This window comes from Lissotriton vulgaris, chromosome 7, assembly GCF_964263255.1.
Source record: "Lissotriton vulgaris chromosome 7, aLisVul1.2, whole genome shotgun sequence".
NCBI lineage: Eukaryota > Metazoa > Chordata > Amphibia > Caudata > Salamandridae > Lissotriton > Lissotriton vulgaris.
This window is the reverse complement of record NC_141695.1, coordinates 521,126,910-521,139,275: the sequence shown is the minus strand read 5'-3', so window position 1 is coordinate 521,139,275 and position 12,366 is coordinate 521,126,910. Positions and strand designations below refer to the sequence as shown.

General features: G+C 42.7%; 1 protein-coding gene across 3 annotated transcripts in view; it reads right to left on the bottom strand.

The window, feature by feature from the left end:
• TBCD (tubulin folding cofactor D) overlaps positions 1-12,366 on the bottom strand; it is a 2,218,561-nt gene that overhangs the window by 538,736 nt on the left and 1,667,459 nt on the right. For all 3 annotated transcript variants that reach the window (XM_086930600.1, XM_086930601.1, XM_086930602.1), the window contains one exon: positions 5,868-5,949. In XM_086930600.1, coding sequence (XP_086786726.1) covers positions 5,868-5,949 — 82 coding nt within the window. The remainder of the gene's footprint in view (positions 1-5,867; positions 5,950-12,366) is intronic.

The following is a 12,366-nucleotide window of genomic DNA, read 5'->3' as shown; positions in this document are numbered from 1 at the left end:
TTTCAATTGAATTGATCATTATATTTGCACTGAAATACGGTTTTACTGCGCACAAAAGATAATGTTTGCAAATGTCATCACCTAGTGTATTGATGGGTTTTGATTGTATTCAAATATTTGTTTTCACTACACTTCAGAATTACAAAAAAATTGTTTCATTTGTACTAATTCTGATATATTCAGAAACACCAGCACAGTTGATTTTTTTCTCTCCTTTCACATGGGTACTCAGTCGGATTGTCACAGAAATTCTCTCACTTTGAAGTCAGGGACACAAAAGTAAACCCCAAGCTCACTCAGAAGACAGAGTCTGACATTTGACCTCTGTCTTTGAATACACAGGAAATGTGACAAGAGAAGAACAAGATTTAAAGGCCTGTTTAAAGAAAATGAGTTTGTGGAAGAATACAGTAAACAAGGTTTTGGCAACGGGAGGGACGAACTCAAGCTGGACAGCCTAAAACAAATAAAGCAAGCAAATAGAAAGCCAGAAAATTTGAGTTACAAACCAAAATGCCAAATGGTCACCAATGAACGGAATGTATTCCAAGGGAAGCTTTCTCAGTTTTCCCAAGATACCGTTAGCAGACCAGACAGCTGCTCTGTCTGAAAGGCTTCGACCTAAGGTGAGACTGCACTGCTAGACGTATAAAAACTGGATACACTTTACTGCGTTTTAAAATCATGCTTCTTTAAAGCTTACAGGGCTTTTATCTCATGAACAGCCAAAAGAAAGGTCAAGAGCCAATTTGTAGAGATGACCTTTTTTCTTTGTATTATTGGTCCGGAGCCCTATTCCCTTTGTCAAATCAGGGCTACAAATGCCCGATTGCACAGAACCAAACTCAACCTGATAAACTACTATTGCATGGCTGAGAATCTTGAGAGCTCTGGTGTCAAGGTGGGTATTAATTATGGTCCAAGAATGTAAAACAACCCAATCGAGCTTACAGTTAAGACGGAACATAAAACTCTAAGGATGAAACTTGCATTCTTCTAAAGTAGGACAGTGCTACTGAAAGTCAGGGGCGTACATCTGAGGGCGGGGGGGAGGGTCAGGGGGGTTGGGGCGGTGCTTACGGTCCAGCAGGTTCAGGGGTACAGAGTCCAATTATGGCAGTCTTTTACTACCCGAATGCAATGATGTTGGTAGGGTCCCATTTTCATAGCTTACATTATGACCAATAGCGCCCTTGCTATTGATGAAGCGAGGTTCAGAAATGAATTATATTTTGACTCGCGAAGTTAAACTTCCATAATAAATAATTATATTAATGAGTTTATGCACGAAAATTTACTAATCAACCTAGATTAAAATACATTCATGACACATGGGACTAATTCATATGCTCTTTGTTGCATTTGCAAGTACGTTTAAAAATAATGAACTAACCTTGTCTATTGATTTTGTCAACATTAATTGCGGCTGTTTAATTAATGGCATGTGCCTATTCTAAATGTGCTTTTGTCTATGTTGTGTCTTATATGTGGCAAAGGCTCGTGGAGAATCCTGTTGGCCTAAAAAGAAGATAGTAAATAAAAACGCTGCTTATATGTGCTTAAAGCTAGATAACAAACTAATGGGTTAACTTCAGTAAAGGGGGTGGGTAACAGAATGATTTTCATTACTCAAATTAATTAATGTTTTGTGTTTGTTTGAATACTAGCTTCCTAGAAAAAGGCCTGAGGCCTAGCGATTTTAAATGGGTGTTTGGAAACCTGTCGTGATGAGCCGAGCACAGCTAAGAAAGTGGAAAGGTCTTGCCACAATGACGTTCATCAGAAAAATAAATAAATGGAACTGTGCAAGATGTGTTCTGGGTTGGATAACTTCAAGGACAGGAAACGGCAGAACAGCCAAGCTGAGGAAGCAGCGAACTGTTATTTAATAAGATGTTGCAAAACCTCGGAAGCTAATGTCGCCTGTGGATAAAGGACAAAGACGTTTTAGAAAGGCACAACTTTGGATTGAAAAAGTTATGACCTCATATGGACTGACGGCTGTCAGCCAATAGAAATGCTGAATGACAGTGAAAAGTATTCTTTTAGTCTAGATTAGTAAGTTAGAAAGGTATAAAAACTGGCCCCATGACAAGAGGGTGCTCCTCTCTTTCCCATTCCTGAGAGACGTGACTTGCTGATGGACTTCTTGCTCACCTAAGGATAATAGGGTTTATGGACTTTATATTTTTCCCTCCTAGGTGAAGTGTGTCAGTTAGGGAAATAGATTTAGGGAATGAAAATCGTTTTTGATTATTATTCATGTTTCTGAATAAATTTTGAAATGTCGGTTTAATGTGCCTTAATCTTAATAAATGCTGCTAATCTGCTATTCGCTAATAAATAAAGTTACTTATTTTTAAATGCTTATTCTTCGACTAATAAATTAGATTTGAAATGACAAGCTGGTCTTGTTTATTCTTAGTCTAGTTACCATCAGTTGATCCATTTAACAAGTGACTTAATTAGATGTTTCCGTTATATTTTTAATGATAATGATGATGATAAACTGCAGTTGTATATAATGTGTAAATAGTTTGTGAATAGTTCTGATTAATTAGGTCACATGATTCAGTTTCCCAATATTTGTATCGGTTACTTATGGGCCTTGCGAGAGTTTATGACTAATGGTAAGTATCATGGTGTTGGGTAGTGTTGTTGAGACAGATTTTCTGTAGGGGCGCTGGATCACAAACCAGAGATCCCCCAAGATAGATCTGTTGGTGATTTTTCTAGTAATTCTTTTTCAAGACTCTTGTCAGAATATGTAAAAGTTATGGATGTGAAGGACTGTTATGTCTGTGTGAAGCTTCCTGCTTCTGTTTCAGAGGGGGTTACTTATAACATGCTTCCCCTTACTTATGGCATTACATGCAGTGTTATAGCTAGTTTGTTTTATCAAACAGGTCGTCTGGAGTACTATTACTCCGATTATGACGAAATTTTTGCAAATTTAAAAGTTGTAAATAGCTTGAACAAAGTAGGACCTGCTAAACAGATGAGGGCATTCTTTATAGTGACCAATGAACTTACCTATGAGTACGCTTTTAAAAACAATTTAACATGCAAAATGAGAGCTGAAAAAAAATCATTTCTAAATTTGGTTGAGGAGAGAAGGGCGATTTACAAGAGGAATGAGATGCTGAAACACACTAAATAAAAGTTTTGGCAAATTGAGGATGAAGAGCTCAATGGTGGAAATGAGTACGCTGCTATTCACATAGATGAGCCTGTTAGTGGAAAATTCTGTATTAGGAGAGACAATACTTTGTATGATAGTTTCTTTGTGGGTGCAAGTCAATGTGAGGATACTTATCGTATCACAGGGGGATGGGGATTTAAAGGTGGCAAAGACCCAATTTTTCCTGGAATTTATTTTGTCTGTGGGAACAAAGCTTACTTTAGCCTCCTAGACCATTGGTATGGGACGTGCTATCTTGGATTGGTTTTTCCCAAAAATTTTCATGTGGACAGAAATGCAAAAGGTTCATTCGAAATTGGCAAGCACCTGAACAGGTACAGGAGGTAAAGTTTTTCAGAAATTATGGGTGACAAATTTGGTGCAATAATTCCTATGGTAGGAATAACCCTGAATGCAATTAAAATCAGAAAGGTATCCACAATTGTAGATAGATGGTCCACAGACACCGCAAGTGGTTTCCAATTAGTTAACACAGAACTTGTTGCCACGAGAAGTATGGTAATGCAGAACCGTCTTGCATTAGACATTCTGCTAGCAAAAGAAGGAGGAGTTTGTGGGATTTTACATGTCCAGCACTGCTGTACTTATATCCCAGATAAGAGCCAGAATATAGAAATGCTTATTAAAAACATTACTGAATTTCATTCAGAAATAGAACCCCTAGAAGATGACAATTTTTCAGAACGTTTGAGCAAAAGATTTGCAGCAATTGGAAACTGGTTTCGAGAGATTGGCAGTTCAATCATTGGCAAAATACTTAATCCTGTAATAATCATAGTCATAGTAACACTTTTGTTAAAAATTAGTTGCATGATACACAAGAGAAAGAAGTATGTGAGGGAAAAGAAAAGGATTTATAAACTCAGAAAGGAACGGGAGAAGGAGATAGAATTGGAAGAGTTTCGGAATGCACAATATGAGAGTTGTAGACAAACTGCTGAGTCAGGAGTTTAGAAAAACTAACACAGAGGGTGTTCAAAACATGTTGTCTTCAAAAGTTAAAAATTTTGGTAAAATTTTGGGTATTGTTTGGTGATTTTGAAATCACCAGATGAGGGAGTTGATGAAGCCAGGTTCAGAAATGAATTATATTTTGACTCGCGAAGTTAAACTTCCATAATAAATAATTATATTAATGAGTTTATGCACGAAAATGTACTAATCAACCTAGATTAAAATACATTCATGACACATGGGACTAATTCATATGCTCTTTGTTGCATTTGCCAGTACGTTTAAAAATAATGAACTAACCTTGTCTATTGATTTTGTCAACATTAATTGTGGCTGTTTAATTAATGGCATATGCCTATTTTAAATGTGCTTTTGTCTATGTCGTGTCTTATATGTGGCAAAGGCTCGTGGAGAATCCTGTTGGCCTAAAAAGAAGATGGTAAATAAAAACGCTGCTTATATGTGCTTAAAGCTAGATAACAGAAACTAATGGGTTAACTTTAGTAAAGGGGGTGGGTAACAGAATGATTTTCATTACTCAAATTAATTAATGTTTTCTGTTTGTTTGAATACTAGCTTCCTAGAAAAAGGCCTGAGGCCTAGCGATTTTAAATGGGTGTTTGGAATCCTGTCGTGATGAGCCGAGCACAGCTAAGAAAGTGGAAAAGTTTTGCCACAATGACGTTCACCAGAAAAATAAATAAATGGAACTGTACAAGATGTGCTCTGGGTTGGATAACTTCAAGGACAGGAAACGGCAGAACAGCCAAGCTGAGGAAGCAGCGAACTGTTATTTAATAAGATGTTGCAAATCCTCGGAAGCTAATGTCGCCTGTGGATAAAGGACAAAGACGTTTTAGAAAGGCACAACTTTGGATTGAAAAAGTAATGATCTCATATGGACTGACGGCTGTCAGCCAATAGAAATGCTGAATGACAGTGAAAAGTATTCTTTTAGTCTAGATTAGTAAGTTAGAAAGGTATAAAAACTGACCCCATGACAAGAGGGTGCTCCTCACTTTCCCATTCCTGAGAGACGTGACTTGCTGATGGACTTCTTGCTCAATTAAGTATAATAGGGTTTATGGACTTTATATTTTTCCCTCCTAGGTGAAGTGTGTCAGTTAGGGAAATAGATTTAGGGAATGAAAATCGTTTTTGATTATTATTCATGTTTCTGAATAAGTTTTGAAATGTCGGTTTAATGTGCCTTAATCTTAATAAATGCTGCTAATCTGCTATTCGCTAATAAACAAAGTTACTTATTTTTAAATGCTCATTCTTCGAATAATAAATTAGATTTGAAATGACAAGCTGGTCTTGTTTATTCTTAGTCTAGTTGCCATCAGTTGATCCATTTACCAAGTGACTTAATTAGATGTTTCCGTTATATTTTTAATGATAATGATGATGATAAACTGCAGTTGTATATAATGTGTAAATAGTTTGTGAATAGTTCTGATTAATTAGGTCACATGATTCAGTTGGCCAATATTTGTCTTGGTTACTTATGGGCCTTGCAAGAGTTTATGATTAATGGTAAGTATCATGGTGTTGGGTAGTGTTGTTGAGACAGATTTCTGTAGGGGCGCTGTATCACTATGCTAGTGCTGAAAGACTATTTTGGAGCTGCTTCAAACCCTTTATGTGCCTATGAGATGTCATTAATAGAATTACTCCAAAAAAAACAGAAAGAATATGTATTACTTACCCCGCCTAGGAAGATCGGTTTCTCCCAGTCGAGTCTGGTAATACTCCTCACACAATGCAGCCAGAGCGGAGACCGCAGCTTCCTAAAACAGGGGGGCATTTGTCCCATTAACTAGAGTGTTGCACGAGTAGCCACTGAGACATCAATCAAGAAATGAGACTTAAAACAGTGGGTAAAAGCAATGCAACACACTGTGTCCCAGCAATGCTACAGAGACCATCAATGATGAAGCAATGTCCTCAGAACAAATTCACATCCAGAAAGGGATACATGCCTACTTACCTATACGGTGCTGCTATCAAGGAAGGATTGATATTATGTGACAGTACTGCAGGGTTACATTAGGAATGATCTTTACGTCACAATTGTTTCGCACAACCACTTTAATTATTTGTACAGGTTTACATAGCACAAACATCGACCAACTGCATTAGAGCATATTACAATACATTTACTGAATGATTATTTTGAAGCAAATTCAATTTACTCTGCTCGGTGCAAATAAATCATAACACCTGCAAAACGAACAACAAGCCACGATACCACAGTGCAACCATTATGAAAGTAACCTGAGCTCCTACACTATTGCTTGATTTCTGATTTCGTACAACACAGGTTGTAGAACGGCAAATGTAGGTTAAAGAAAACCACATTTACACTTTTTTCATCAAGTGCGGATGGTTTGTAGTAGCACTCCGCTCTGGAGCAAGCACTGTCTAAAGATATAACTGGAAAACAGTAACTGAGGCAGGCACAGCGCCAAAGAGGGAACAAGCATCAGGTAGGTGTTGCTTACCCTTATCAGGAGGCCGGCCTTTAAGCATGATCTTCTTGCCTATGAACTGAGGGTCTGGGTGTTCTGGATACAGGGATCATACACAATGACTAACTGTAGCCTTTTATTCACTAAAATCCTGCACAACTCTAGACCAATAATTCTTTGTCTAGGTTGTGTTAACTCTAGTTGTTACAGTTTGAAGATGTAAAATACTGAAGAATGTCCAGACCTACATCTGTCTCTAGTGTCAAGACTACTAGCTTGAGTTTATGATGTAGAAAAGTGAGGCAACAGGAGTTTGGCTGAGACCAGTTATCAAAGGGTAAGCAATTAGAAGGTATTTTTGGCTGCTGACCGTCAATAGCTCTGTTTTAGAAGCATAGAGCTTAAAGGCATTCTTCCCTGTCCAATAATGTAATACTGAAGTACAATGTTGGAACACTGGCCCTGATGGAGTATTAGACCTAGATGTTTCTTTTTCTTCTCAGTAGAGGGCTGAGAGTCCTGACCCGAAGTACTGTTTTGGGGTCCTTTAGAGAACTCATTCCTTTTATGACTGCCCCCCCACTTCTTCTGGTGAGGACCCTGCCACCCCAAGCAGTGATTCTCCCAGATACCTTCCTGTGGACCCTGATGCTGACCCAGTAGTCAGCCTCCTTAGTTACCTCCCTGGGGTCAGAGAGCTTACTGTCAACAACACGTAGGAGCAGATCTGGAAAATAAAGACTTGTTCTCTTTGGCAAACGCACAAGTTACTACTTGTGTAACGATATATCTGTAAGAGACATTAGTTAGTGATAGATTCCTTACCTTAGAATATCCCCAGGCGTCAGACTGGATCCGTAAATTTTTGCGTAGCAGTACCCTTGCGCGTTGGTAGGCGTCGTCTGCGGCTCCGCGTCCGTCGTCGGCGTCGTGATGACGTAGCCGGAGTACTTAGATGCCGCCTCCGCGTGCTGACGTCAGTTCTTAGACACAGCTTTTCTGCGCCAGAAACGCAGAGCTATGCTAAAAACCAACACTGGTGCTTTGAAACTAGGGCCCTGAAAGGGGATGACCTTAACCCTAGATATCGGTTCGCAGAACGGGGAGGATGGGTGGGTCGGTAAGGAATCTATCACTAACTAATGTCTCTTACAGATATATCGTTACTCAAGTAGTAACTTGTGCATCTGAAAGAGACACGTTAGTGATAGATTCCTTACCTTAGAATAGATACCCCAGCAATACCAACCCCGGTGGTGGGTCTGCGAACCAATAATCACACCAGAAAGTCCTGGAGGACGGAACGGCCAAAGAAGACATCCCTCCGGACTTGGCTGTCCAGGCAATAGTGTCTTGCAAACGTGTGCAGCGAGGCCCACGTAGCCGCCTGGCAAATGTCCTGCAAGGGCACTCCTCGGCCCAAGGCAGTAGAAGTTACCGTGGCCCAAGTGGAATGAGCCCTCAGCCCAACAGGGGGTTCCTTCTTAGCCAAGGAGTAACACGCCTGGAAACACAAGATGATCCACCGCGAGATGGTCCGCTTGTGCACCGCTTTCCCCTTCTTAGCACCCACGTAACCAAGAAAGAGTTGGTCATCCACCCGGAACTGGCGTGTGCGATCCAGATAGAACGAGAGTGCACGTTTTGGGTCCAGACGGTGGAGCCTCTCTTCCTCTCTCGAGGGATGCGGAGGCGGAAAGAAGGTGGGCAAGGTGATGGATTGCCCGATATGGAAGGCCGTGACTACCTTGGGCATGAAAGAAGGCCTTGTCCGCAACACAACCTTGTCCGGATGGACTGAAAGGAAAGGAGGTTTACAGGATAGAGCCTGGAGCTCACTCACTCTCCTGGCAGAGGTGATGGCTACCAGGAAGGCAGTCTTCAAAGTAAGAAGGCGGAGAGGACAGTTGTGAAGTGGCTCAAAGGGAGCGCACATCAGAAAAGTAAGAACCAAGTTCAAGTCCCACTGAGGCATCACAAAGGGCACAGGAGGGAACGTATGCGTGATGCCTTTCAAGAATCGATTAACAATAGGGGCCTTGAACAAAGAAGGTTGATCAGGCAGCCTCAAAAAGGCTGAAAGAGCAGAAAGGTAGCCCTTGATAGTGCCCAGAGCAGAGCCCTGCTGGGCAAGAGAAAGAAGAAAGAGAAGAACCTCAGAAAGAAGGGCAGAGAGAGGATCCACAGCCTTTGCTGTGCACCATGCCACAAATCTGTTCCACCTGCAGGCGTATACCGACTTTGTGGAGGGACGCCTGGCTGCCAGAATGATGTTACAGACTTCAGGAGGCAAGTCAAATGGCCTCAACTGTCGCCGCTCAATCTCCAAGCATGGAGGTGGAGACTGGACAGGTTCGGGTGGAGGACCGTCCCCTGCTGCTGCGACAGAAGGTCCTCCTGAAGAGGGGTCTCAGCAATCACATAGGAAGATTTAAAAACAGTTAGCAACCAATAAGAAAAAACTTAATGAGCCTGCATTGTTGTTTATTCACAATGTAGGTGTAAACTGATTCTCATTCATTTCAAATACAAAATCACACAGTAATTCATAGTGCCCCTGATAGGGAGGGAGGTGATATAGTGCAGGGCAGTGTAGGTAAGGGATAGTGACAATAAAAAACAGCCACGAAGGGCCTCAGTGCACTATGTATCCAAGTTCAAACATAGACAAAACAAAAGACAAAAGACCATTCGTTCAATACATCATTCTATAGAATGATGTATTGAACCAATGGTTTTTTGTTTTGTCTATGTTTGAACTTGGATACATAGTGCACTGAGGTCCCTCGCCGGCGGCGTCGGGACCGTGGGGCTCTGCAGCGCCGGGCCTGAAGGCGCCTGCGACGTCGGGGCCGAAGCCCCTGACCTGCTAGGGGCCCCAGATGGGTCCGCTGGGCCCGAAGGCCTCGCGGAGCCAGTCGGAGGAGAGAGGGACCATATGGCAATGAGGAAGCACTCTATCTCCTCCGGCGTCGCGTCTCGCCCAGGGACCGGAGGGTGTGGAGCTGGACGCTGCGCCCGCGACTCCGACGGAGCCGCATGGGCGGTGTCACCCGAACCCCCGGCCGCGTCGCGCGATGCCGCCTCTTCGACTTCTTGTGTTTCTTACCTGACGACGACTTGGACCCGGAGGAGTGGTGCCGACTCTCGGAGCTGTGGTGGCTCCGAGCCCGCGACCTGTCCCTCGACCTCCCGTGGGACCGGGACTTCTCGCGGCGCGGGACCGACTAGTTCGAGTCGTCCCCGGCAGTCGGAGCAGGCCTTGTCGTCGTGGTCGACGCCTAGACAAGTTAGACACAGGTGATGAGGATCCCTGACCGACATCGTGCGGTCACAATCCTCGCAGTGTTTAAATCAAGGCATCCCTATGGCACCGATCACAGTCGTACGACTACGAAAAGATGATCAAAATGATCCAAATAGTTAGACAAAAAGTGACTAGAAGTACTGCTTTTTCCAGATCTGCGCCTGCTGGCGCGGCAAAAAGAATAATTGACGTCAGCATGTGGAGGCGGCGTCTAAGTACTCCGACGAAGTCATCACGGCGCCCACGACGGACGCGAAGCCGCAGACGACGCCTACCGACGCGCAAGGGTACTGCTACGCAAAACTTTCCGGATCCAGTCTGACGCCTGGGGATATTCTATGGTAAGGAATCTATCACTAATGTGTCTCTTTCAGATAAATTATACAGCGCCTGGTAATCCTTTACCTCACTGCCCTTCACCCAACCATCCAGTGCCTTGTAAAGTATCAACACAACCCACCCAGGTCTGTTAGGATAGCTCTTGACGTTCCCTGAACTTCTGCTTGTACTTCTCTGGTGTCAAACCAGACTTCCTCATCAAGGCTTTGTTCATGGGGGAGGAGGGATACCTCATTCTATAACACACATCTAGGGCCAGTAGGCTGTCCCTTCCCCTCACTAGGGATATGCCTCCACAGACTCGCTCCTCAATCCCCTTCTGGGATCTTGTGAATCTGCAGGGCAATCTCATAAGCCTCAAACCATCTGCCTATATCATCTTCCACCAAAAAGTTAGGCACCAGAGGCTTGGGTATGTGGACCCTCTTGTCACCAGAGGGCATTGGAGTATTGCTGCCACCACAGAACTACACTAGCATAGCGTTTATGTACAGTTCCTTAAGGTTCCTCCAATGAGTCAAACACTCCAAAGCAATCTTCTCCTCCATGGCCAGTTTCTTTTCCGCAACTGCTCTGTTCTTCTCCTCTGCTACCATGGCCAGCCTTTTTTTTCTGTCAGGCTTGTTCCTGCTCCAATTTGAACTTGGCCAACTCCAATTTCAATTTTCTCTCCTCCCCCCTTTCCACCAACTCCTCTGGGGACATGTCTCTGGATGACACTCAGCTCACTGGTAAGGGGGAATCTAATCCTGGCAGGATTAGTCCTCCACAGGTATTAATACCATACTCTCCTCTGGGTCGTGGTCTAAATCCTCCTCTTCATCCAGATCCTCATCGATCCCTGAGGTTGCATTTACAGCAGCACAAGTTTCTGCCCAGGCACTCGGTGCCCTTTTCAGCTCCACCCTCCTGGTGGAGCTCTTGGCAGGAAGCCCAATTCCCTTGCAGAAATCCTTGAGCTGGGTCACAGTGTAACCCTCCAGGTTGGCAAGCTCAAAGTCATTTTCTTTGCAGGTGCAGATGTAGAACATCCAGTTAGAGACAAGATTTGAGGAAAAAGGTGAAAATGCTAATCAGGGAGAATAGACCTAAATTGGTCATAGGTATGGATTGAGAGTGTACACCAATTTACTGAATGGCACTGCACAAACAAGACCTATCTTCACCGCTTATCACCAATGTTAGAAACTGGGTTTATGGGTCGCAAAGGTATGCACCAGGTCCAATCATGAACCACAATTCTAGTCAGGTTAAGCCAGATACACACCCTAAATTAACCTGTGCTCACCCTCTGGTAGCTTAGCACAGAGCAGTCAGGCTTAACTTAAGAGGCAATGTGTAAAGTATTTGTGATCCCAGAAGGGGTTTGGGGAGTGAGTCTGTAGAGGCATATCCCTAGTGAGGAGCGCGATATCCTACTGAAACAGGTCAACCGTTCACAGGATTAGAGGGGTCAAATTTATATCCTTCACATATCCGTCACCTTGTTAACATTGACCAAAACTCTCATCAATAAAATTTCAGTCATAAAGACAGTATTTGAGCCAATTTTAAAACACACTAGACTTGAGCACTTTTCACTTACCACCACCACTTCACCCTCAAAAAATAAAAAAAACAACCAGCTCCTCTGTAATCAGGCGTCATAGCACACCCTGGAAACATTCGGTGACCAGGGCGTGAACCCTAGGATGAAGCATGTCAACTACTAGGTAGGTAAGTGAGGGTTCTTTTACAAAACCTTAGGTTTTCCAAGGTAGTACACACCTCTGGTACATCCACCTAACGTTTAGGGGCAGATGTGTACGCCAGTACTATCCAGTTCTCAGTGTTTTTGATACTTTTACTTGAAAAGAGGAACAGGCCCCTTTCCTGATTTCTCACTTATATTGTTGTTGAGACTAAAGTATTTGCGCAACACTTTACACTGTAAAACAGTGAAAATACCACACAAAAAGATACCACACTGGGATAAAGAAAATAGAGCTTTATTCAATGAACAAAACAAGACCAAAATGACAAAAACCCAATAAGAATAACAGGAGTTATGAATGTTTAAAGAATATCCTGAAATATAGTACTTAAAAGCA